The sequence below is a fragment of the Xenopus laevis genome, chromosome 6L, assembly GCF_017654675.1.
Source record: "Xenopus laevis strain J_2021 chromosome 6L, Xenopus_laevis_v10.1, whole genome shotgun sequence".
Taxonomy (NCBI): domain Eukaryota; kingdom Metazoa; phylum Chordata; class Amphibia; order Anura; family Pipidae; genus Xenopus; species Xenopus laevis.
Window position 1 is genome coordinate 36,589,250 of NC_054381.1, and position 26,988 is coordinate 36,616,237.

Consider the following 26,988-nt stretch of genomic DNA (forward strand, 5'->3'; position numbering starts at 1 on the left):
TTTTCAGCCTTTTTTTCTGAATTGCTCTAATTTTACAAGTTTTTGTTCGAAAACCCCCAAAAAGTTGGATTTTTACTCTAATCCCAGCGCAGACCACAAAAACTTCAAATTGAGATAGGTGCCTCTACCATTGGAAAAAAAAACAACATTTTTTTCTCTTCTAAAAATTCTAGTTTTGTAGTTAAAAAAACTTGAATTTTTTGAGATTTCAAGACTCAAACTTTAATAAATAACCCCCATAGTATAATCTGACCCAGGAAATAGATTGAATCCGAAAATACAATACGCCGTCTAAAACCTGAAGAGGTCATGTAGACGTCAATGGCAGAGGTCCCTTGAACCATTTGAAGATGTTAATAGCCTTCATGATGTTCGAGTTTTTTCAAAGGGTTTTGCTCGAAATCTCAAACAATTTGAGCGATTACGTTTTTCCCACTGAAGACTTGATTAATTAAAGTTTTCAGGGTAGGTAACCCCCAAACTTGCTGATTCAAGTGTTTTCTTAAATTAGGAACCATTCGAATTGTAAAATGATAAAATTCAACCTTTGATATATAACCCCCTATGTATTAATGCATACTGTATGCATATTATGCAAATAATAAAACATAACTCGTCTTCAAGTATGTTCTTGTAGAATGTAATGGTGTTTTTGATAAACTATAATCCAATTACTTTGCAGTCCTTAAAAAGGACATGCATTCCATCTAAATTTTCCATTTACACTTAGGGGCACATTTACTAAGGCTCGAATTTCGCAGTTAAAAACTTCAAAATTCGACCATTGAATTTGATACTTCGATAGTCGAAGTAAAAATCGTTCGATCAAACGATTCAAATGTTTTTTTTTAAATACTGGCTATATGTTCTAGGAGGTTCCCATAAGCTAACATAGCAATTCGGCAGTTTTAAGGTGGTGAAGTGTCGAAGTCAAAGTTTTTTAAAGAGACAGTACTTTGATTTTCATAGTCGAAGTTTTTTCAATTCAAATCTAATTTTGGCCAATTCAATGTTTTTGAATATGAAAATTCACTTCAACCCTTAGTAAATGGGCCCCTAAAAATAACCATGCCAGCTGCTTTGAAGTGAGTGAACTTTACCAGGATACTGAGCATCTGCATATCTGTCTATACAACAAAAAATAAAGCAGGACTTTCAAAAAAATCTTTATTATGCTGTGCTGTGTTTTTTGGGTCTTGTAAAAAAATAAATAAATAAATAAATATATATATATATATATACAACTGATTGGTCATCTACATTATAATCCACTAAAACATTTGATTACAGGATATAATTATTTTGTTCACAATATCCTTTATTACTTGGAAAATGATACCATTGTTTTAATTTTATGCATTAAACGGGAAAATAAAAATTCTGATTGCCATTTGGATTGATACAACAGTTTGTGTATCTGCCAAAAAAGTCTATTTTTGTTTGATTTTTTCAAATAAACACTGAAACAAGGGCTACTGCTCAGCAATTGAGTGCATTCAGAATTTTTCCATTGCTGTATGACTGGTTATGCTGGTTATCTGGCTATTTCTATAGAAGAAGGTACTGTATGACGTCTGGTAATCTGGATATTTATATTGAAGAAGGTATGGTATGGGAATTGCATTTAATTTGACTTCAGTAGAAGTCATGAGCAGATCTAATCATTCGCTTTTGTTTTGCATGCAAGATTTCTTGCAGCTACAATTAAAATGACCAATACATATGTGCTTGAGGCCTACTTGTCTATGTCCTCTTTTGGTGTTCAGGAGCAAAGAAAACAGATAATGGTCACTTTGCTTTAATTTTACATTACATTAGTGTCCTTTAAACCATACCATTGGCATATGCACAGCACTTTATAAAAAAAAACTAATATTTACTCATAAGTAGTGATGGGCGAATTTATTTGCCAGGCGCAAATTCGCGCGATTCGCCACCAGAGAATAAATTCACGAAACGCCCGTGAAAATTCGCCTGACGAAAATTCACCGGCGTCAAAAAAAATTTTGATTTTTTTTTTCCTGTGAAACGGCGCAAATTCGTCCATCACTACTAATAAGTATCACGGGGTACCTGATATAAATTGGTAGCTATAGCAGTCACAAATATTTGGTAGAAGCAGCTGAAATCCCAAGTTTTAATGTATTTATTCTTTACACCTTTCTTTTATTCTTTTACATTCTTTTACATGTGCTGTTCCTGTCTTTCATTTTGTAAGTTTTTTTTATTCAATCTCTTGTTATTCTTCCCATGTTTTCTTATCTTCAGTCTTTTTGTGTTTTGGCTTCGTACCCTTTTCATTGTATTTCTAAATCTACTTTACTTTTCTATCTTGCTCTAACCTTCTCTGTTCATTGTGTTCAACATTCTCTTTCCTCTCCTGCACTTGATCTCTTCTCTGTCATCTCTCCCCCTTTTCCCTTTCCTGTCAGTCCACAATATCTCTCCATTCTTTCCAGAATCCCATTTGAAATTTTCTTCCCAGACTCTTTTTTTGCTACTTTCTCCATTTTTTATGGTCTTCTTTTATGGTCTTCACTTTTTCTCACCTGTCTTTTCCTGATCTCACCATTTTCCCTGCCAAATATTGCTCTTTTGTGTTTTTACTTCCTGCTCTGTTCTAAAATTATTTGTGAGAGAACTTAGAACTGCCAACTAGTGAGGTACAAATACATATATGGAACTGATGACTGTGGTGCAGATTGGCATGCAGCCATGGGCCATGTATGGTGTATCTGAAGGTCAGGCATGGTCATGGGCTTCAAGCTGGTGAGCCCTGATGTACATCATGCTAATTTTAAGAGTTGGGACTATCTCTCAACAGTGAAAGACAAGTAACAATACATGGCAACCAAAGGCACCTGTCACTAACTCTAACTATAGCTTACGTCCTACCATTGAGCTGTCGGTAAGACATGCAATGTCTTTACAATGATATTATATATTCCCTCAAAGCTTAATGATGTAAATATGAAAGCTTGAGCAAACATTAGTAATCCTTATTAGCCAATATTATAGCTAGATCAAAATATAGAAATTCCTTATTAGAGACTGAAAGTAGATCAAATATAAGCGATTGCTTGAAATTACTGGAAACATCCAAACATTAATCACCTGGTACAAAGTATATACAGATGATAGCAGATTATGAAAATAAACGAGGAGCAATTAACATAAAGATGAATATTTAGCTTTGTACAAATCATTCTGGAAACGCTTTCAGTCAGCTTGCCAATATCAGGAAATGTTTTGCCTTTGAAAGTTTAAACTGTGTTTTCACTTTTGGTTGCTAAATTTACTTCTGAGAAATAAGCTTCTCTTTGTTTTTAAAAGCTGACAACATAACATCTTTGGCATTTTCTACTCAGACCAACAAAAGAGTAAATATAACTTTTTTTTGTTCTGTTTAGAATTTATGTGTTGACTGTTATCTGATAGACATACTAGTAAGACTACAGTTTCTAGCATCTTCTTCCACAAGTTAAATCAGTTGACATTGATTATGCAGATTATTTATTTAACCATGTTATTTTCTGCATTTTATGCTGGTCACTTTATTTCAGGAGTCCCCAACCATTTTAACCAGTGAGCCACATTCAAATGTAAAAAGAAATGGGGAGAAACACAAGCATGAACTATGTCCCTGGGTGGTGCAAAAAAAAAAAAACCCTGTAATTGGCCATTTAGTAGCCCCTATGTTGACTGGCAGCCTATAGGAGGCTCTGTTTGGGAGTACACCTGGTTTTTATGCAACTAAAACTTTTCTCCAAACCAGGAATTCAAAAATAACCACCTGCTTTGGGGCAAGCATGTTGCACAGAAGCCACTGGTTGGGGATCACTGCTCTATCTGTATATATGTATTTCCCTCCTGCCTCTTCAGGTGATGTACATATTTCCTACTCAAGAAGTTCAGATCTGCATGACAATGTTGTATAGAAAGTACAATTATATGGACCCAATTGTCGCCGGAACACTAAAAAGCAATATTTCTCATCATTCTATGTATCATGGTGGAGCCAAATGTCTCACATGAATAGGCAAATATAAAGAAAATTTATGTTTTCATCATTGTCTTGGCAGTTGGTGGCAAAGATTAGAGTGAAAAAAATATAAGGTGCAGATTTCTCAAGGGCCGAACTGAAAACTTGAATTTTCAAATTTCAATTTTTTTATGGCCAAAACTGTGAAATTTGACTAGGGAATTGTTAAAATTCGATTCAAGTTTTTTTAAAATTCGAATTATATTTTCGAGATTTATCATACACTGGCCCTTTAAGATCTCGAATTTGACTATTCGCCACCTTAAACCTGCAGAATTGCGGTTTTAGCCTATGGAAGACGTCCTGGGATGAATTTGGATTTGTTTGCGGCCTTCCTGACATTCGGAGAAAAAACTCGAATCAAATTCGATATTCAGTCTTCTGCTACTTCTGACACTGCTCCTAGCCTGGATTTTATCTACCTGATTAAAATTCTAAATTACCCTAGTAACCATGCATTGATTTAAATAAGAGTCTGGAATGTGAAGAGGAGAGGGTCTGAATAAAGATATGGGTAATAAAAAATAGCATTAACAATAAATGTGTCACCTTACAAAGCATTTGTTTTTAGAAGAAGTCAGTGACCCCCATTTGAAAGCTGGACAGAGTCAGAAGTACAAGGCAAGTAATTAAAAAACTATTAATATAAATAATGAAGACCAGTTGAAAAGTTGCTTAGAACTGACCATTCTACAACATTCTAAAGGTTAACTTAAAGGCTAACCACCCCTTTAAACCTCACAATATGGTGGTACTCTATGATAAAAGAAGTAGAAAATGTTGCTGTTTTTTTTTCAGTATTTGTGCTTTATTCAAAGCCTCTCACTCTTTCCCAGGTGGTCTTCTACAGTGTTTACACTGTAGCTTTGACCTAGCTTACCATGGAGTTTATTGTTGACCTACCACATTCACAACAACATAATTAAATAGGTACTAATTGATCATTTCAGCAAAATGGGCAATTTTACCAAAGTCTGTATATTCATAATGGGCAATATTGTTTAGAGGGTAAATTTATTGCTGAGTTTGAAAACATTTTTCATCTACCCAGATATGAAACTTACAAGAGACAGATGAGAGAATAATGGAGAATATGAAACAAATAGTTCTGTAGATTCTGTGGATGTTGAATTTCTTCTATAATTTGCCTTGTTACTGACATCACTGAGACAGAATAGGCAGCTGTGTCACTGAGCATGTTACTGCACAGAAAATGGGTCGGGAATCTGAGCAATAAACAAAAGCTGGGCATGTAAGTCATAAATACACTTTGTTTACTTACAGAAGGTAGAGGGACAAAGCTGGCTGTCAGAACTGGTTTGCAAACAAAAACAACTCAGTCCCTAGACAGTTATAAGTAAAGGTGTGATCCATTTGATCACGACCACACCTTAGCTCATAAAAGTCTACAGAAAACTCTCCCATTTCGTGTTACACAAATAATCATGAATATAATGAGGGAACACTGCAGATTTTAATGCTGGTGCAGTTGGAGTGTGGGTGTAAGGAACAGGGGTCTTACAATTATTTATTGAGCAAGGGTTACAGAGTAATATTAGGAATAGATGATCCTACTTGCAAGAGTTTACAGTCAATGCAGTAGGCATGGTAAAACAACATTTTACCTTCAACAGCCAGTAATCCATCTAAGAGAGTTACAACAACTAAAATCTATGTTTTATAATGCAAACCATAGTTCATTCTAGTAATATACAGTATTATCAAAGATATATACGCTTTTGGCATCACTTTTGTTTTGTTGTAAATTCTGTACCCATATCCTCCTATACTATTCATACTGTCATTCCCAGTTACATTGTTATTAAGCACATGTCTATTTTACTATTATGTCTTGTTCCTTATAATGCAAATAAATTGTCTTTATTAGACTTATTTGAACAAATCAATAATTTGAATTTAGAATTTAACTGGAGTTACGTCATACAAAATTTCATAATTTATTTTCGCATCTAAACAAATAATTCACTTGAATGTGAACTACCGTATATACTCGAGTATAAGCCGTCCCGAGTATAAGCCGAGGTACCTAATTTAACCTCCAAAAACTGGTAAAGATTATTGACTCGAGTATAAGCCTAGGGTGAGAAATGCAGCAGCTTCTGGTAAGTTTCAATCAAAAAATTGAGGGTTTCTGCTCCCATTGGAGGTGCCGGCGTCTCGTTTTTGGATGCCGGCGAATATTCCTGGAAACTATTCTTGGACGCCGGCGACTATTCTTAGAAGCCTGCGAATATTCATAGAAGCCTGCTACTATTCTTGGAAACCTGCGACTATTCTTGGAAGCCTGCGACTATTCTTAGGCGCCGGCGACTATTCTTAGACGCCGGCGACCGTTTTTGCGATTGACCCGAGTATAAGCCGAGGTTGAGTTTTTCAGCATATTTTGGGGGCTGAAAAACTCGGCTTATACTCGAGTATATACGGTATGTGACAGGCATATGTGTAATTTTGAAAAATAAACATATCTTTCCATCCAAATAATTTGGCACATTTGTGAGAAAACGTCTGAGGTCCCCAGTGGTGCTATTCAATGTAGGTTCCTCTAAAGTTATTGATTTTTTATAGGTTTCGTCTTATTTTAGTTTGCATGGGTCATTTCTTAAAACATCATAATTATATTTCTTTAGAATATATTTATAAAAAAAAGTCTAACATTTATCAAGTATCAGGACATTTCATTGCTGATATTTTTGAAACCTATATTTTCTTTACTTTTTGCCATACCTCACACACCATAAATATCACCAAAGTTCCAAATCCTCTCTCTCTTCTGTGCTTACAGAAAGATCATTTTCCACCTTTTTTCTTCAGTTTTCTTTGACTTAATTAAGTCTAGCTTAGAGGGCTAGTTGACTGTTAGCTACTTTAAAATAAGTTGAATATATTTATAATATGCAGGCACTTCTCCAAATTAAAAGATCAAATGTTTTATTAATGGTGCTATGTGTTCAGTCCTATTTTTGAACTCTCATACATGCCATCTGGTCAAACTCATTTATAAGCTGCAAGTGAAACAGTTCTCAGATTTTACACTTTTATGTTACGTTCCCATTTATGACACTGTTCTCTATGCCATATGTATGTCCTCAATTACAAATTATATTATTTAGATGATATATTATAACCTTTATATTTAAGGGGCCATTGTTCTTGTTCTGAGATTAATTTCTGAGTTTATGATGAGTTTTTGTTATGGGCTTTCCATTCATCTTACCAACTAATATTATGTTTTTAAGAAAATGTTGTAATTTAATTGTCATATAGAAAATATAAAATATACTACACCTTGTGCAGCAAATTTGAGCTCTTTAGCATCAGTTACAGTGGTTCTCTTATCTGCGTTTTTCTTGTCAGTTCTTCTATTACTTCTTCTTTTTTTGGTTTCTCCCCAGAGATTTGAACCTCCATGCATACTTGGAATGTTTAGAATAGCAATTCCTTCCAGAGAAATATTGCCCAGGTCCATCTGAATGCCATCACACTGTGAAACACAAAGTAATTATCTCTTACAACCTTTTAGTGCATGACAAGTTAATACAGTGAGAATTGTTTTCAGGAGACATCTACTTTAATTAATTCCATGTTATTATATATCCCCACTTCAGCAGAGTAGCCAGGTCAACATATTTATACACTACAAGTTACAAGGAAATTTGCCAAATAAATACCAGTGGCATCTGATAACTTATTAGGTATCTGGTATATTGTTTTACATGGCATGGTGTATGGTATAATATGTAGCTCTGTCATAAAAGCAGATACAGTATTATTAGGTTCTTGCATATACATATTAGTCAACTGTGAAAGCAACATGAGCTATGTTATTTGATTGATAGGTACAGCGTTTATCCATTTTAGAGCAGGCTTCAAATTACAGTGTTAAGGTGGCGTAACACAGGCAAATTTAAGCAGTTGATTTGAGTCCTTTAGACTGAGTTGGAAGCTTATCTGCTTGTGTATGGGGCCACATGAAGGGGCTACCTGACTGCTATAAAGGCCAAATAAATTGGCTATTTGGTAGCCCCTATGTGGCTTTATGGTTTGGTAGCACACCTGGTTTGGTTCTAAGCCTAGACTTAAAAAATAAGCACCTACTTCATGGTGGCCACTGGAAGCAGCATGCAAGTGGCTTGTGAGCCACATGTTGCTCAAGAGTCACTGGTTGGGGACCACTGCACTAAAAGAAGACTGTCATGTTAAATTGTCATCTGTAATCTTCACAGCAACACTTACATTTACACTGATATCAATTGGAAACATATTAAAGGAGAAACACTGTTGCTAGTGACGGGCGAATTTCCCGTGAAATTAGCGTAACGGCGAAAAATTAGCAAAACGGCGCTGGTGTCAATTTTTTTTTTATTTTATTTGCTGGCGGCAAATTGCGGGAATTTGCCGCGAATTTGCGCCTGGCGAATAAATTCGCCCATCACTAACTCTTGCTGCTTGCAGCATATTAGTGTCTCCAAGAGCCACTAAGGACATTTCCAGTATACTATGTCCTGCATAGATTATGGGTGTTATGTAGAAACATGGACAAACTTTTACTCAGGTCATTAACCTCTAATACCCTATAGATAGCAAACATTTAATGAACTGCGTTAGCTTGAGTTTATGGTTTAACAAAATTACAAAACTTATCAATGGCTGAGTTAGGGTTCACCATTTTATAAATATGCCTCTAAAAATTCCATCGGGATGAAAAGACAATGGTGGAATTTCACTGTGTGATCTTTAATTTTATGCCTTGATGAATGCGCCTCTATATGAACTATATTCACCTATAAAAAAGTAAGTTGCTCGCTGTTGCTGTTGAAAAATGTTTTTATGCTAAATAATGCTGGATTGGTAAACTAGGTTTTAACTTATGTCAGAAGATAGAACGGACTTAATAAAAATTCCGCTCATGAAAGCACTCACTTCTATACATTTCAGATAAAAAGATATTAATTTCATAATTAAAAGTAATCTTGTGTAAATACCCTACAGGCCTCAATGAATCAAACACATACTGTGTGTCAGGCGTCCCACTGTCTTCAAGTGGAATGTACTGGCTGGATAATTAGATAGTACATATTTTTTAACCTTATTTGCATGCATATTATATTTTTTGCACACTGACAAGCAGCAGTAACAACAAAAGTCAGATTACCACAGGGAATTCCCACAAAGAAGTCTTCATTCCTTATAATTTACAGTCTAAATTAAAATAATTTGATCTTTGACAAGGATGAAATGTCAAGCAGAGGGGGGTCCTCTACAAGCCACGGCCTGTGGCTTCTGAAATCTGCCTAATTTATGTCAGTCACTTCATAATACATATTTAAGTATTACACAAAAAAGATGATAAATATGCAATCTGACACCTTTGGTATTTCCCTGCTGTTAATTTATAAAGGTCTGGAGCCCCCAAACCAACTGGAATTATTTAAATAGGAGGAGATATGTAGAGTAGGACAGAAAATGAAGTGGTTTTCATTTTCACTCAATATTGAGCACAGCAGGACATACAATAAGTCAATTATATGGCTATGCATTAGAACCCCCTGTGACTAGTTAGTCTAGTTAGGGTCACAATTAGCAAAAGAACCTCTAATTAGCAATCAACACAAAGATTACTTTGCACTTTTATGGTTAATGCGTGGTAGAGAGCCGCTGGACAAAATTAATGCTGCATTATTCTCAAACTCTAAACTCATTTATTACTAATACTTCTCCACGTCACTGGATGTTTTATTTCCAACTGACAGCTTTCAACTTACCCACCAGCGACAGTTGCTAATTTAGAGCTTTATATTTAGTACGAATCTTGAATAATATTTGTAAAACTGGAACATGTTTTGGCTATGGAATTGGGTTATTTTATTATCCCCTAATGAGTTAAATAGAATTTAAAGTGCATGAGACTCTCATCCAGTAAACCATAGTAACTTGATAAAGACGTACTGTTTGCAGTCGTGCCTTTAAATATTGTGCAATTGAGACGTGATGGTTAAACCATGACTCTTGGAGAAGCGAAAATTGGATTCAGTCAAATCAGTTCCTATTGTAAAAACTCAATAGATTTTACAATTGAAGATGTTATTGGGATGAGTGAACAGAACGGTTCAACAGCTGCAAGCAACTCTGTTATCTTGTTAACTACATAAAGACCTTTCATAGAGTTGTTCTTCAATCTCTATTGGCAGCCTAACTGGTGCTATAGATGAGCAATGATAAATAGCTGTGCATGTGCATAGAAAATGTTACCTATATGAATATTATAAGAAGCACATTTAAATCACATTTAACTAGCGATGAACACAAGATAAAAGAAATGACCTCAAGTCCACTACTAAAGTTAAGGTTAAATCTGAAATCAATGGATTTTTGTTAAAGGAACATCATACTGAGCATACCACTGTTGTATTCATTTTTTAGTTGGCCAGCAGTTTCCTCCATATCTGAACTATACTGTCATGATTTTTTATCCTATGTCTTTTATTACTAACTTACACAGTGTACATTGCAAGTGATTAATTCTTCCACTTAAAATGTTATACATGAACCAATAAATATATTTTTTGTGTTGTGATATTAGTATGTAGGCAGCCATCTCAGGTCATTTTGCCTGGTCAAGTGCTTTCAGAAAGAGCCAGTGCTTCACAATGGAACTGCTTTCAGATAAGCTACTGTTTCACCTACTCAGTGTAACTGGAGTTGTAACTTGGATGAGCCAGACTTGGATTTTTACTGTTGAGTACTGTTCCCATATCATGGGAGGATTTTTAATAATGCAGGGAGCTGTTATCTGGTTACATTCCCATTGTTCTGCTGATGGGCGGGGTGATATTGTTTTAACTTGCTGTGCAGCAGTAAAGAGTGACTAAAGTTTATCAGCGCATAAGTCACATGTCTGAAGGTACCTTGCAAACTAGGAACATGTCAAGTCCCATGTCAGATTTTGAATATTTGGTTTTAAAGCGGGGTTCTGCTGGAGGAGCTCTATTACCTGATGCATTTTGTAAAAAAAAAACATATTTTCCCATTTTCCCATTTCTTAAAAAACAACATTTAGCCAACAGAGGTTGCTGCAAGAAAATTGTTCTTGCATTGTGCAAGGTTCTGATAATCCTCTGCTTAATGGATTTACTAACAGAACTCAAGAATTGTATAGTAAGTCCACTGCATTATTTTATATAATAAATAGCTTGTGAGAAATGTCGCTCTGTTGGACAAAGGCTTTTTTGGTAAATCTTCCCCTTAGTGTTCATAAATTCAGGAGAGAGGCCTTTAATGATAAGTAGCACTGTGGCATTGTGCTTTAAATGTACACTCAAGCCTAATTTGTTTACATAATCTTATGGTCCATATGTGTTTTATCATACATAATGAATGCAGAAAAACATAAATAAATAAATAACTGTGGGGACATATGTCTGTAAGGCTGTAGTTATAAATAGTAGAACTGTACATGCTGATTTGATAGCATATTTGTAATATTTGTAGCATATTTACAATAAAAATATCGCTTGGGAGAAGTTAGACTCACAGCAATTCACCTTCATTAGCAAAACTGTAATAACTGAAAAATCACAGAAATATGTTCAAACTTTCATAACCTGCCAAATTTTGTAAAATGAACATGGTAAGTAGGGGGTGTGACCACACAAATGGGAGTGGTTAAACAATTGTCGCCACGCTATGCACAGCACCTTTTTTGTCCCTCTTTTTATTTCCAAAATGTTAGGAGGCATGCTCAACCATGACCCGCAGTGCACTCCTATTTACATACCCGACCCACTGCACTGTGATGTCATGGAAGGGGGGTGGGGCATACCAGCACATGAGTATATAAAAAGGATCACATCTGGCAGAAGTTGGGCACTATGAGGTTGGAATTTTTTTGTGGAAGTCGACCTTATACTGCCCAACCCGTGGGCAAACCTATGGCTCCCGCAAGCTTCTGGTCAGCACGCACATGTAACGGTTGGCACCCTTAAGCCAGAACAGATGCCAAGCACTCTGGTCTTGGCTCGTGCTTCCGCCTGTAGCAGCCGCCTTTGGCCTTGGGAGGAGCCCTTAGACGCCAGGTCTTATAACGAGAGGTGCAAGGTGAAACGTTCTGACCAGGCAAAAGGGGCACAACGGTATGCAAAAGTCTTTGGGCAGAAGGTCGTAGTACAAGGCGTTAGGCAATAGAGTAGTCAGATCAGGCTGGGTCGAGGCAGTCAGAGAATAAGCGTAGTCAGGCAGGCAAGGGTCAAACCGGGATATCAATCAGAAAGGATTTAGCAGAAGAGGTAGTCGGTATTCAGGCAAGGGTCAGGATCCAGAAGTCAGTATAGTCAAAAGCCAGGCAGGGGTCACAACAAGAATCAAAACAGGTTCAGACAGATTTAGCTTAAAGCTCAGAAGCACCAGGAACAAATTCCTATAACGGGCAGTGTGTGAAAAGAAAATGTACTTTTAAAAAGCTTTTGAATTTCACGCCATTGTGCGCTGACGTAATCACGCCAGCGCGTATGCACCCATAAATACCAGAGATGCACGCCACGCGCGCCCTAGTTACCGGCACACAGATGAAGAAGATACACGCGGCGGGCGTCCCTGCCGAGGGGGGCAGCAGGCATCCCTGCCATCCCCCCACTAGACCACCAGGGTGAGTTATTACAGCACATAACTAATTGATAGATAGATAATAGAGAGATAGTCAGATAGATATACATATAAAATGGAACAGACAGGTCATTTTCAAATGCTAACCTGATTATAGTGACCTTTAAAATTATATGGTAAAATCAGAACTCTGGCGCCAACTGTTTTCTGTCCACAAATAAAGTCAAAGTATTCTTTATCATAACACACCAATGCATGAACTCACCTCAATCTCAATGGCTTCATGTAATTTTTTGCATGTTGCTGAGAATGTTTCAGAGGTTCCAAATTCAAAGTACCAAAATTTATTCTTCATCCTATAAAAAAATATATAAAAAGGAAAGTTTTGAAATGTTGACATTTTCAAGTGATTGTATACCCACAACTTTACCTTCTATAGAAAGTTTAACTGCAAAAATGAGGCCCATAGACTCTAATGGGTGAAAAAAAAAATTCACACTTCAAACATTTGTTGCTCAATTTTTCGCCCGTAAACGCCAATGCATTTCGGCAAATTTTTGCCATTTCACAAATTTGTGGCTAAGCGAAATGGGTCACATTTACCCATCACTAGAGCCTAAACAACTGTCCTTAAACATTAATTTTAATTTATTTGTCAACTGAAAATTTGTAATGAATGTATAAGTAGTGAAAAGTTGCTCCGAATTAGAACTGCTATCATTAGGCAGAAATGTTATGGCATTCCAGTTAAGAGCTGCCAACAGATTAGTAGGCCTAATAAGTGACGCATTATACATCCCTTACTGTGTTGGTAAATAATTAATTTAATTGTGCATGATAATGGAACATACCCATTACAGGGCTGCAAAGGTTTGTACACTGAACACAACAAAGAATTTCTATGTTGCTAATTAAATGGATGAAATGGAAGCCATCAACCTTGCATTGCCTACACAAGTCAACATCTTACATATTCCTCTTTAATTTACCTGATATCAACAGTACAATTAGTTTGGACTGACCCACATGTCAGAATAGTTGGGGGGAGAAGGGAAATGCTCAAAATGATTTCAGTAAATGTATATTCATCTTAATAGTAGTCATCACAAAAACAGAACTACAGTATTTCTTTCACCAACTACATTACCGGTCTCTTAGCCAAACTGTAATTAACTCCCTACATTCCCCAGATTTCCCTTTGGTTAAGCATGTCCCCAGCATTGACGAATAAGGTAAAACCGTGCTTTATAGAAGCCAAGAAAAAAATATATACTGTATATATATATATATATATATATATGGAACTTTCAGAGAGCTCTTTGACAGTACTAAATGTTCACAGGAGTCAGGGTCAGTTAAAATACACAAATAATTACAGTTCTACATGTTGCAGATTCTTTACCATATTACATCATTGACTATAGTTAACCTTTCATTGTGTACTGTTCTGTGTGACAGTTACAGAAACATGAAACCTCTGCTTGATAAACATAACAACATAGTAACATAGTCAGTGAAGGCAAAAACCCTCGTTCATCAAATTAAAGGCTTTGCTTAAATTATTTCTTCTTGAATTTTAGATAATCCAGGGTATTGTGCAAATAAAGTCTGAGCCTATCCTCAGTTTGCCTTGCTGAACACAAAATACTATAACATTTTTATTTTTATACTTTTAATTACTAATGCAGTTGCCTAATATTATGTGTTGTAGCATGGTTGGGAAAATCATAGATGGAAAGTATATCCCTCCCAGAATTCTCTATGAAGCAGTGCAGAGGGATGTGAAAATGAGGCTCTGAGTAGCAGGGAGGTGATTAGCCTCACCTGGAGTAAAAAGGTGGGGTCTCAATTAAGGCTGCTCTCTGCCCTGGAGAGAGAGAGAAAGAGAGCTACTGGAGGGCTGTGTAAAAAGTTTGCATAGTAACTGCATGTTACCTGTGTTTAAAGCATAAGGACTTTTATTGCTGGGCACAAGTTTCCAGAAAGAGACAAGTTATCTGGTAGCAAGGACTGGCTACCAGCTTCTGCCTTAAGTGTTTGGGGAGCGGCTGCTTCCAGTAGAAAAGCATAAGGAATCTCCAAAGGACTGTGAGTTAACAGTTAATTTTGTTTGCTGGACTTATATTGCCCAAGTGGGAGACTGTGGGACCTTTGGGAAAAGGACATTTTCATTTATCAGTACAGCTGGACTATTTTTGTTTACTGCCTTCCCAAAGGGTATAAACTGTTATGTTGGTGTTTAAGCTGCTGTGTTAAATAAATGCACACGTGAGATCAGCTGGAAACCTGTGTACTGTCTACTGTCTGTGTGAAAGGAGTTGCTGCTGCTGCTACTACCTAAAGAGCCATTCCCCCACAATTGGTGGAGAATGCGGGCAGCTCCTTAAAGAGACACGAAACTAAACAGGCAGACGGCACATCTGGGATAAGGTTTATTGGAGTTACTGCTGAAGAAACCTAACGCGTTAGGTTTCTTCAGCAGTAACTCCAATAAACCTTATCCCAGATGTGCCGTCTGCCTGTTTAGTTTCGTTTTAGCTTAACCTATGACTAAGGGATTACTCCCGAAACGCGTTAGGTTTCTTCAGCAGTAACTCCAATAAACCTTATCCCAGATGTGCCGTCTGCCTGTTTAGTTTCGTAACGTTCACAGTGGGGACACTGTCGACTGAGCACCTGGATTGAGGGAAGAGCGGTGAGCTGTAGTGGTCTCCTTTTGTTCTTTATCCTTAAAGAGACAGTCATATTAAAGGATTGTTATATCAAGCACAGTAGGGTGACTTTCACAGAATATTGCCAATATGGAGGAGATTCTAAAAGAACTTGTAAAGTCCAATGCTCAGCAGCAGCAAGCCAATGCTCAGCAGCAGCAGCACACCAATGAGCATCTGCTGCAAGCCAATGCTCATCAGCAGCAAGCCAATGCTCATCAGCAGCGGACTAATCAAATACTTGCAGAGTCTGCTCAAACAGCTTTAAAGGAACAGCAGGCTATCAACAGTCAGCTTCTAAAACGGATCGAGACTATGGAAAAGTCCCTAAGTGGCTCAAGAGAGCCCATCAGACATCAGAGGATGATGTGGAGGCTTATCTCGCCATATTTGAAAGAGTGGCAGAGCAGGAAAAACTTTCACCTGACCAGTGGGCGTGCTTGCTCCCTTTTTGTCCGGAGAGTCGCAAAAGGCTTATTTTGATTTGAATCCTGAGGATGCCCATCAGTACCAAAAGTTAAAAGCGGAAATAGTGGCCCGGTTGGGAGTAACCCTGGCTATGAGGGCCCAGCGGGTACATGCCTGGACATTTGATGTGGTCAAACATGTAAGGTCTCAGATGTATGACCTAATACATCTTGTCCAAAAGTGGCTACAACCAGAGGAATTAACTCCTGCACTAATAGTGGAAAGAGTGGTCCTGGATTGTTTTCTCCATGCTTTACCCATTCGGCTGCAACGTTTTGCAGGCCAAGGTGATGCAACTGATGCTAACCAGATGGTGGCCCTGGTGGAGCGGTTTCTTACCACAGAGGATTTTCTTCAAAGTTCAACAGCTAAAAGTGCTGGCCCTAAGAGTCACATCCATGAGGAAGAATTGTGTCTAATATAATTGTTCCTGATCTATCAAAACAATGAAAATTGTGGGAAGACTTTTGTGTGTGATTCATTAGACACAAGTCAGTTGCACGTATTGATGCAGGCCACAGTGGGAATTTGCATGCAATTTGTAAATGGAGGTTGGACAGACGCAACTCGACAAAGCACAACTATAGGGAAGTCCAAGGCAACATTAGTACGTGCATCAACTGCAGTAGTGATCAGCCCTAATCAATCGTCCCCACTGGGTCCTGTGTCAAAATGCACAGCAGAGTTGTGCCCATGAAGACATAGTTTTAATGCTAAACATCCAAAATTATGTTATCATATTATTCAGTGCAGTGGTGTCTGAATTGTGTTAAAATGCAAGCGCAATTGGATACCTTTGATGCAATGGGGGCAATTGTGTTAAGCACAACTCCATAGACCCAATAATAGCATTCTGGGGTAAATCTCTGTATTTATTGTTAAAACACACGACATTTTCAGGTTCAATTTGTAACTAATGGATTCCATTTTTCCCCTTAAAAATGTCATTAAGTTGGATATGATCTGTTTGCTGCCAATTAGACACACCTTACAATTTGAGGTTTGTCATGTGTATTATAATGTAACAATCTAATCTGAAAAACTAAATTTCATTATTTTTGTAGAACATCTTTTTTTCCATTTAAAGTCTCCTCTCACGATAACCTTCATATAGGAAGTCACAGCTGCCAAGTCACCGTATGCCAGAATACAATATATATTAATAAGATATGATATGATTTATTTCTTGTTCACTGTCCATTTCTTGTTTCATAATAACCACTCACTTGTTTCCTAATGAATGATCAGCTGTGATAATGGAAGAAGTACAGACAGGAAAGATCCCGTATTTCTGTGATTATGTTGTTGACTCTCTGCATTGTTTTATTATCGTATCTATCTATCATCTATATACAGAATATGTATATGTGTGTGTGTGACATGCCACTGGCATTTGGTAGGCAGGAAGCATAGGATTTGGAGCTTAGAGACATGAACACCAAGGCTTCGGACAAAACACAGGTTTATTAAGCACTGGGCATTCCCAACAAAAAGGCAACAAAACACAGTTCAGCAACTTCAATGCCAAAACCTTCAGGGTACACTTCAACAACTTCACTGTAAAACATTCAGGGTTCCCCCCCTCTGGTCACTCACCATAAAGGGAAACTCTCACCCTCTTGAACTTCGGAGTTTTTGGGTTTCCACTCAGCCCTGCTGGCTTCCCCTCCTGTGACTCAGACTCACTAGCCTCTGCCAGTCCTTTCTCTTTCTTCCCCCTCAAGGGATTTAGGCTCCAACCTCTGAAACTCTCTAGCTGGCAGCAAAGCTCCTTCTACCAGACACTGTCTCTCACAGCACCCACTTCCCTCAACTCTAGGAGGTGTTTATAGCAGGTGTGGTAACATAGGCCTTTTACCTTTCCTACCTTGCCCGTCTTTCAGCTGCCACTTAATTACTTGGATGAAATGGAATATTAACCCTACCTCTGCTGGGTATCCCTCTGCAACATATCTCCTGCAGTTTAAATGCACTCTTTTATATGCATTTTCCTTCAACATAGTGGTGTTTTCCAAGCACCCTGTCACAATATATATATATATATATATATATATATATATATATATATATATATATATATATATATAGATAGATATAGATATAGATATAGATATATATAGATATAGATATATATATATATATATATATATATATATATATATATATCTATAAATATATCTATATCTATATATATCTATATCTATATATATATATATATATATATTCATTTTAAATGCAACAATAGAGATGTGCAAGGAGTGTATTTGGTTGCAAGTACCTTGAATCGCATCAGTACAGCACTGGAGCATCCATAACATTGGTTGCTGTGGTATATGAGCCCTATTGGGCATTACAATCCCTGTGAATAAAATGGTGTTGGACAATAAGTAAACATAAAGAAACTCCTTGCAGTTGCAATGGTGCATGAACTTTACTGCTTTTCTGTTCAGCATACAAGCCTAGCAACTCCTAGCAGGGCATGCACTACACAGGACTTTATCTCTCTCTCAGATGAGACCCTCTTTGTAGGAATAGAGAAAAGGTTTTCCAGACTGACGGTGCACACACTGATTATCTCTTTGAGTGATATTAATGCCAGTGGTTTGTTAAAGCAACATGTATTTGCTTGAACATCAAAGCAATCTCACCAGGGTTGGACTTGACTAGCAGGACACTGGGAAAAAAACCTAGTGAAGCCCATTCAGGGGCCCGTTCCCTGAATGACCATCCGAGTTAAGAAGAATGTACACGATGCAACGTGACACAGCACACATGGAATCACAGCCCCAGAGGGCCCCTGATGACCTTGTCCTATGCTGAGTTTCTCAGATATTGCTTCAAAATAGCACAGAATACAATCGCTTCACTGTACAGTTACTTTCCTTGATGATAACAAGCAGGGCATCAGTAAGTCATCTATTTATCCCTGAGCCAATTTGCATGAGTACCCACACAGGTTGGTGACATCCAGGGTACTAACCCTTCTGCTTTTCTCATTGGAGCCCTTGGCTGCTTTTCTAACTGTCCTTGGCCAGTACAGAATCTAGCTTTACTCTCTAACTATCTATCTTTCTCACTGAGGCCTCTTGCTTCAGGCTCTTTAGCACCATCCACCCTGCGCAGCATGAGGTCCCATAGTGACGGAACTCAATTTTTGCTTCTCCTTTTTAAAACTAGCAACTCCTGACCATCCTGGCTAATAAATATTTCCTAGAACATGCATGAACCTGGAGAGGGAAACAGCTCCCCTTCTAACTCTGAATAGCCCTAACCTAATGTTGGGTTTAACCATTAATGGGACCACTCTAAGTAAAGTGATCAAAGCCATTACCCTCCAACATTATATATATAATTTAAAATGCATTATCTATATTGAAGTTGTTTACATACTTGCCAGGAGAGAGGCTACAGCTGATTTATTTACAATTTTTCTAATTCCCTACGGCTGAGCAATAGAAGTATTTATAGCAAATGGTACAGTCGCTAACCCTAGTGTTGTGATATTGGGTTTAAAGCTGTAAAGTATATTTAATAATTAAAAATAACGAGTTAAGAGGAAATGGCAAAAGTCCCAAAAGAAGAAACAACAAGCTATAGGGGGAAAAAACTGCATCCTTAATTAAAATATATAACATAAGTAAAGATTTAAAATGTACACAGACAAATACACAAAGAAAGATAATCTACAAATATACTTGTTACTCTTTAAAGGCAGATTTATTAAGGGTCGACGTGAATTAGAGAGAATTTTCGAAGTAAAAAAATTCGAAATTCAAAGTAATTTTTTGGATACTTCGGCCATCGAATAGGATACGACTTCTCATTTATTTCGAATTTGATGCAAAGTAAAAATAGTTTGAATATTCGACCATTCGATAATCGTACTGTTTCTTTACAAAAACTTCGACTTCAATTATTATCAATTAAACCTGCCGAATTGCTATGTTAGCTTATGTTAGCTTACACATCGAATTAAAATCCTTCGATCGATCGCTGAAATCCTTCGAATCAAACGATTTTAATTTGATCAAATTGATTGCCAAATTCGCTGAAAAAACGTTGAATTTGAAATTCGAATTCAAAGTATTTAAATTTGATGGTCGAATTTCAAAGTATTTTCAACTTCAAAATTCGACCCTTGATAAATCTGCCCTGCTAAGATATTCCATTTAAACCTTTAAAATGTACATTAACTCAAGTTTGCATTTTATACTTCTTATATAGATCCTTTAAAACAACATGGACATTTGGTTTCTATTATAAAGGAAGTCTCTACAAATAAGCAACTGGAACATTTGAATTAGATTTTTAGCATTCTAGGTGTATGTTTTCATTGTTATATGAAATAATGCAGAGAGTAGACCAGTTGAGCCTTACGCATGTCACAGGACTATGTCATCACCAAACGATTTATGTTTGAATTGTTAATTCTATCAAATGCCTACTGCATGATGTTTCCCTGCCTGCTTAGCTTACACACCATTTATGCAATGAATTGCTTGAGCCACACACAAATTGCACCTCTGTAGTAAAGTGTAGTTGAAAGCAAATTGTGAATAGAGGTCTGCTGTGTTTGGATCCTTAGACACAGCAAATGTAAAGCCATGAATCAACTCTTTATGCATGTTGCTTACTATGAGTTAGTTATAGCATGAAAAAGTAAACATAGTTAAGGTTCACTGGAAGAGTGAGGCTGTGAAATAACAAAGTTCCCTCTAGATTCTCCCAGAACAGAGATGTTACAGAGTATTTTATAGCTAAAAGCAGTAAAAAGGCTTATGCATATGGAAAGCTTTGGTCTCATGGTGCTAACATTGCTGCCAACATATATTTGTTTACATTAAAAAAAATAATGTTTAGAATAAAACTGAATGCTTTTTTTGTTGTCATTTATGGAACAACCTTCCAAAAGCCATCGTTGTAACTGGGGATATGCAGAAGTGTTGCTGTTGCCTATGGAGTGCATTCCAGAAATAAGTCATTTTCACTTCCAATATTTATGTCAAACCATCATAAATCAAATAATAAATGGCAACATTTTTATTTTGGGTTATCTCATCACCCTCCTTCAACAAAGATACACACACACACACACAATACTTTACAGATATACAATATTTGCACATAACTTTTGTTAATAGGCTTTCAAACCTATTGTGTAATTTTACTTGAAGAAGGAATGGGATTTCTTTACTACTGAACTGCCATCCATATAAGTTAATATTCTGAGAATGGCACTTAATTTCTAGGCTGAACTACAAAGACTACGAAGAACTGAAAGGGGTTGCTGCCCCATCATAAAGGATACCTTAAAATAGCTGAACTGGTATTTTTTGGGGGTGCATCCACAGGATATATATATGGTATGAAGTGCCATCTCCAGCAAACTAGATCCTTTTTTTTACTCTATTTTTAGAGTACATTTATTATGTTTGGTCCACAGGACTAACCACCCTATCAGCACCCTTTGGTGCTCATTTACATCTCCATGCACTGTTGTGGTCATGCAAAAAAAAGTCACTGTTTTTGTGCACATTGACACCATTCATTACTCTCCTTGCACTTTCTGATAGTTGCGCTCAGTACAAATTTGTCCATTTAAATCTGTTTCAAACCACGTGTAAGTGCGCATCATGACACAGGAGAACTCTGGAGCAGAGTTTTTGGCAGTAATTCCAAAGTTCCCACTGTGGGCAGACTTGTGCCTAAGGAACTGATCCCATCCTCACAAAAATGATCAGCGCAATTGTGCCACACTCATGGGGGTAATTGCACCCAAAAAACATGGTAAATTTCATCTGGAATTATATTTTGTGCAATGTCCTTGCATTGAAAAATAAAAAAATATAAGACTATATATTTCATTCATATGTTGTCCTAGAATTACTATACTATAATATACATACTATAGGTGGTAACCCTACCTAGAAGTTGAACACTGAGGAGGATTACAGAATTCTTGGATTAACCAAATAAAACTCTCTTTTACACAAAGAGAGCTTTTTATTGAGTGGTATTCATATTGAAAATAATTGTCTATTTATTTGATATTCTCTACAAATTCAACTTTTAAATTGGTCTTGTGGCTTTTGGCAAGAATCTGTTTTGATAATTGAAGAGTCCAGTTTAAGCACCAGTAGAACACTGTGCCGAACAAGCACACCGTGGTTACTAACTGTGTTCTAATTGACGTGCTTGAACAAAATGTTACAAACCGGATTTGTACTTTATACCACAGTAATATACAATATCATCTGAATAAAAATGTGAATGATAAATAAAGGTTCTTATGCGACTGGGCACCCAAACACATTTCAAAATGCTAAATACTTATCAAGATCCAGACTCAGCACTGGATATCACAGAATAAATGGAAAAGTCCAGTTAGACAATAGCCACACTGATATTAATGAGCTGCAAATGGGGATATCTAGAGCTTCCTTTGTATAAGAGAAAAAAGTTGATTAGATCACTTTAATGATTTTATACAGTATACCACATGGGACTCATTTATCTTGTGTCCTATGTTGCAAAGTCCAAAAACAGGTGCAAAATCTAATAGGGAGAGGACATGTGTCATGTCACTGTAGCATGTAGTATAAACATGGTATCTTCTAGATTTCCTAAGTCCCACCAGCTATTGACAATGAGGGTAAAGGCAGTATAATATTGACACTAGGGTTCTCTGTATTTTACAGCTGTCCAGTAGTGATGGGTGAAAAATTTGCGAACAATAGTGAAATCGGAACATTTTCACTGAAAAATCTTGAAATTTGAAAGTTTTCTCGAAAAAATAGTGCAATTCGAACATTTTCACAAAAAATTCAAGAAATTCGACCGTTTTCACAAAAAAATCGAGAAATTCAACTGTTTTCACTAAAATAGAGCAATTCGAACGTTTTCACCAAAAAATCTATCAATTCGAATGTTTTCACTAAAATAATTGAGCAGTTTGAACGTTTTTACTAAAAAATCGTGCAATTCGAACCTTTTCACTGAAAAATCAAAAAATTAGAACTTTTTCACGAAAAAAGTGAAAATCTGAAAAATTCGTCTGCAAATTTTCACCTGCGAATATATATGGGAAATTCGCAAATTTATTTGCCGGCAGTGAAACGCGGGAATTCGCCACAAATTTGTGGCAGGCTATCGCCATTATTAAGCAAATAGAGGAGAACAGCATTCTAGCTCAAAATGCATTTAGTAGTTTAGCAGCACAATACATGCTAGGAAAAACCACGGTGGCGGTTTGGTAAAAAGCTGCAGTTATAGATAAATATTCCAAATAATAAACTGGTGGAAAAGTTTAGTTCTACAATTGACAGCAAGGGCAATTGACAACCATAAATTCTTGTCCACAAACTGTACCCAGGTATCACATTATGCAAATTACCCTGTTGTCAGACATTTATATATAGCACATATCTTAAGAAAATACCAGGGACACTTTTTTAAATTATTTTTCTCCAATAATATATGATGCTGCTTTTCATGATTTATCATGCCATTTATTCTAAGCAAGTGCAAGGCTAGTGATGCTTTAATGTTGCTTACAGCTTTAAAAAGCAAATCATCTATAATTCTTCTGAGTGAAATCAATCAAAGGTCTGTTAAAATGGTCTGCTTGTTTGCTTGATTCTGGCAATACAGCACTAAAACTCTACTTGAGCCTCTCTCCACCATTAATGCCTAAATGTCCCGGAGAGCTGATCAATATTTCCAATAGTCTTCTGGCTATTATTTAGCCAGTTGGTATGGATTTTCTCCGCCTTACTACAAGTCTTGAGGCTTACCTTTAATCCAAGAGGAATGATAATACATCTGTTAAATGGTTCAGTTCTCCTGCTAGCATTTAAATGGACTGTATCAATCAGAAACTTATTTGAGTTTAAAGTTAATGACATTTCATGTAACCATTTATCATAGCAATACACTGACACTATATCATTTATAAAGCCAAAGGGATGAACTGATCAGGCGTTTATTAGTATTATTTAGACTGATGGTTTTATAAATACAATAAGAGGGTATCACCATTAAATGAACCCAATTAAATAGGTTTGTATCCGTTAAGAATTAATTATATACTAGTTGGGATTAAATACAAGGTACTGTTTTATTATTATTTTAGAGAAAAATACATTTTAAAAATCTTAATTATTTGATCAAAATGAAGTGTATAGGAGATGGATAATTTAGCACTTTCTGGATAACTGTTTTCCAGATAATGGTTCTCATACCTGTACATGAAATTTTAAAGATCAGTCCAAGCTATTTTACAATTTAAAAAACTTTCCTGGCAGCATGACACCCCTAATACCTCCGCAAAGTGTTTAGTTAAGAGTTACATAAAGCATTTAGGGCCCTTAATGAGAATGTGACAGATTTGGTTACACATGAACAAATTAGATGCATTAGATTACATGCACGACCAGTAAAATATTTACATTTCTTCCACTTAGAAATGAGCCTTATGTACAAAATGTCTTCCAAGTATTATATATATATATAATGCTAATGATGAGGTCACACTAAAGTGAAACATAAATCTGTTAAAAAATGTTGCGATCAGTTTTAACTCAACAATGTGTGCCATATCTGAAATACTTAAAAGAATAACAAATCTCAATTAAAAGCTGCAAGTGGTCACATCCAAGCTGTAATTAATTAACTGTAAACAATTACAACAACAATTTTAGCAGAGTCTTTATAGATTTAAACACTTAACACATATTTTAAATGACTTGTTACCTTTGTCACTTTAGTTATGTTTCATTAGTCAGCTTGGCAATGAATTAAATAATGTTTATTTTTTTCACAAAATATGCCCCTTTTTAATATAAAATCTTAGCAATGATTCAAGGCTCTTCCCAAATGCTTCTGATCCCAGATATATATTTTTGGGGGGTTAAATAAAAAATGAAATGTTTTGAGATTTATTATTATACCCTGATCCTGGAAATAGATCAAATCCAAAAATACACCATCTAAAACCTGATGAGGTCATGGAGGTACCAGAAAATAGTAGAGCAGGCACTCAGGTAAAGTCAATCTTCCACCAGGCAGTAGATATAGGTAAAATAGTTTATTATTTCACATTTGGATACACAGCCTTCGTGTTTCCAACACTTATGCCTATGACTAAGGGGCATATTTATCAAGGATCGAATTTCGAAGTAAAAAAACATTGAAATTCGACCATCAAATTTGAGAACTTCGATAGTTGAAGTATTTTTTCCAACGAAAACGGCCATACTCGATCGAAGTACGATCAAAAGATTTAACCCTTCGAATCGAACGATTCGAAGGATTTTTCAAAAAAAAAAAACCTTCAACTTCTCAAAACTTGCCCAAAAGCCTCAGATAGGTTCTAGGAGGTCCCTCATAGGCTAAACAGCAATTTGGAAGGTTTAAGGTGTGCTGACATCACGGATTGGCGCCAACGCGATGACTTCAAAAACCAGCGCCAAATTCAAATAAAAGGACGCCCAGGACGTCGGTTCAATGCCCAAGTATAGGACTTGTTTGCTGAACGTTCCTGGGTGCTCTATTATTCCTGTTTGATTGATTATTGGACCCCTGCCTGGACTTCGATTCTGTATTCTTTCTGCCTGCCTTTGAACTCTTTCCTGAAATTGGATTATGTCTTTGCCTGAACCCTCCTGTACTGCAAATTTGGACTCTTAACCCTAAAGCTTCCTCCTTGATCCTGACCTCTCCCGGCTGGGAGCCGATAGGCCCCCTGACACTCCTCTACTCCAATTGGCTGATTTCAACAAGAGTCTTAAAATGCTTTACTGGCAGCACAGCATGGTTGAGTTGTTTTAGGTTGAGGAAGCACAATTATAAATCATTAAGATCAAAAAGCTGCAATAAAAAATAAGAATATGTATATGAAAAAATATGAAAACATTAATATATCATGGGAAAATGTATATGGAAAAAATAATAATCAGGTATCCACTGCAGTTTGAATGCATGTTTATATCAATGAAAGTTTTACAGAACAGACTCACAAAGAATAAAACATTTACCAACTGCAAATTATTTTAGAATCCCATCATCATCATCATCACACTATAAGATAATTCTCAAGGTGAACTTTTGATGACACTCAGCCTAGTGCATGTGCTTGTGACTTGGAAATGAGATTATAAGCTTTACTGAGGCAGGGTCTGATGCAAAAGATTAAACATGCATTGGGTTCTATTTATAAAGCATCAAAGTACTGAAGTAAAGCCAGTAGAATACTGCTGATTTATTGACATTTGCCTATTTACAAAACCCTCTATGTTTCATTCTATTACTACATTGACATAGACCAAAACATCATTAAAATTAGTGATGCGCGTTTCCCCGCCGGCGAATAAATATGCAAAATTGGGGCGATAATTTGCCTGCACACGATTTTTATGATGCCGTCGACAACTCCGATGCCGGCGTCAGTTTGGACGCCAGCGACAATTAAATGGATGCCCATTGTCTTTAATGTGTGTCAAAAGCCGCCGGTGATGGAATTTTTTACCCGTTTTACGAATTTCGGGACAAACGGGACAAATTCGCCCATCACTAATTGAAATGTGTTGGTTCATTTCTGCCAAAATTCCATTCTTTAGGAAGGTAGAGAATTAATATTGGGGAATGTGAACGAAGAAGCATCAATAGTCTCCTACAATTAAATACAACTGAAATAATGGAATGTCAGTAAGATTTTACAGCATAAAATACATATCTGATGCTCAATCAATAATGTTTTCAACATAATATCAACTTCAATGGAAACATTTAAAAAGTGTATACCTGTAAATAGGTGGATGGGACTTGTAAGCATTATTACTTTGAAGCTCAACTAGTTCAGGGTTTGATTATCTTCTGTTTTACCATATTTATTATATTTTGCTTCAACTTTGTGTATTACTGTATGTCCTCATACTACACCAAAATTACATGAGAAATTCTAAACACCTAAAAAGATCTGTATGGCATATACTGCAACAATAACGAATCACTGTCATTTCTTTATATATTCATACAACAATGGTTAATGTATATATCAACTATTGTGAAAAAAAAAATGACATTATAAGCCACATTTCCATTAGGAGCAAAGGTCTGTTGAAAGGATTGCTATTAAAATGTTGGCAAATT

At 36.4% G+C, this 26,988-nt stretch overlaps 1 protein-coding gene across 2 annotated transcripts in view; it reads right to left on the reverse strand.

The window, feature by feature from the left end:
- dgkb.L (diacylglycerol kinase beta L homeolog) overlaps positions 1-26,988 on the reverse strand; it is a 264,430-nt gene that overhangs the window by 67,689 nt on the left and 169,753 nt on the right. For both annotated transcript variants that reach the window (XM_018266819.2, XM_041565918.1), the window contains 2 exons: positions 12,927-13,017; positions 7,349-7,544 (listed from right to left, as the gene is read on the reverse strand). In XM_018266819.2, coding sequence (XP_018122308.1) covers positions 7,349-7,544; positions 12,927-13,017 — 287 coding nt within the window. The remainder of the gene's footprint in view (positions 1-7,348; positions 7,545-12,926; positions 13,018-26,988) is intronic.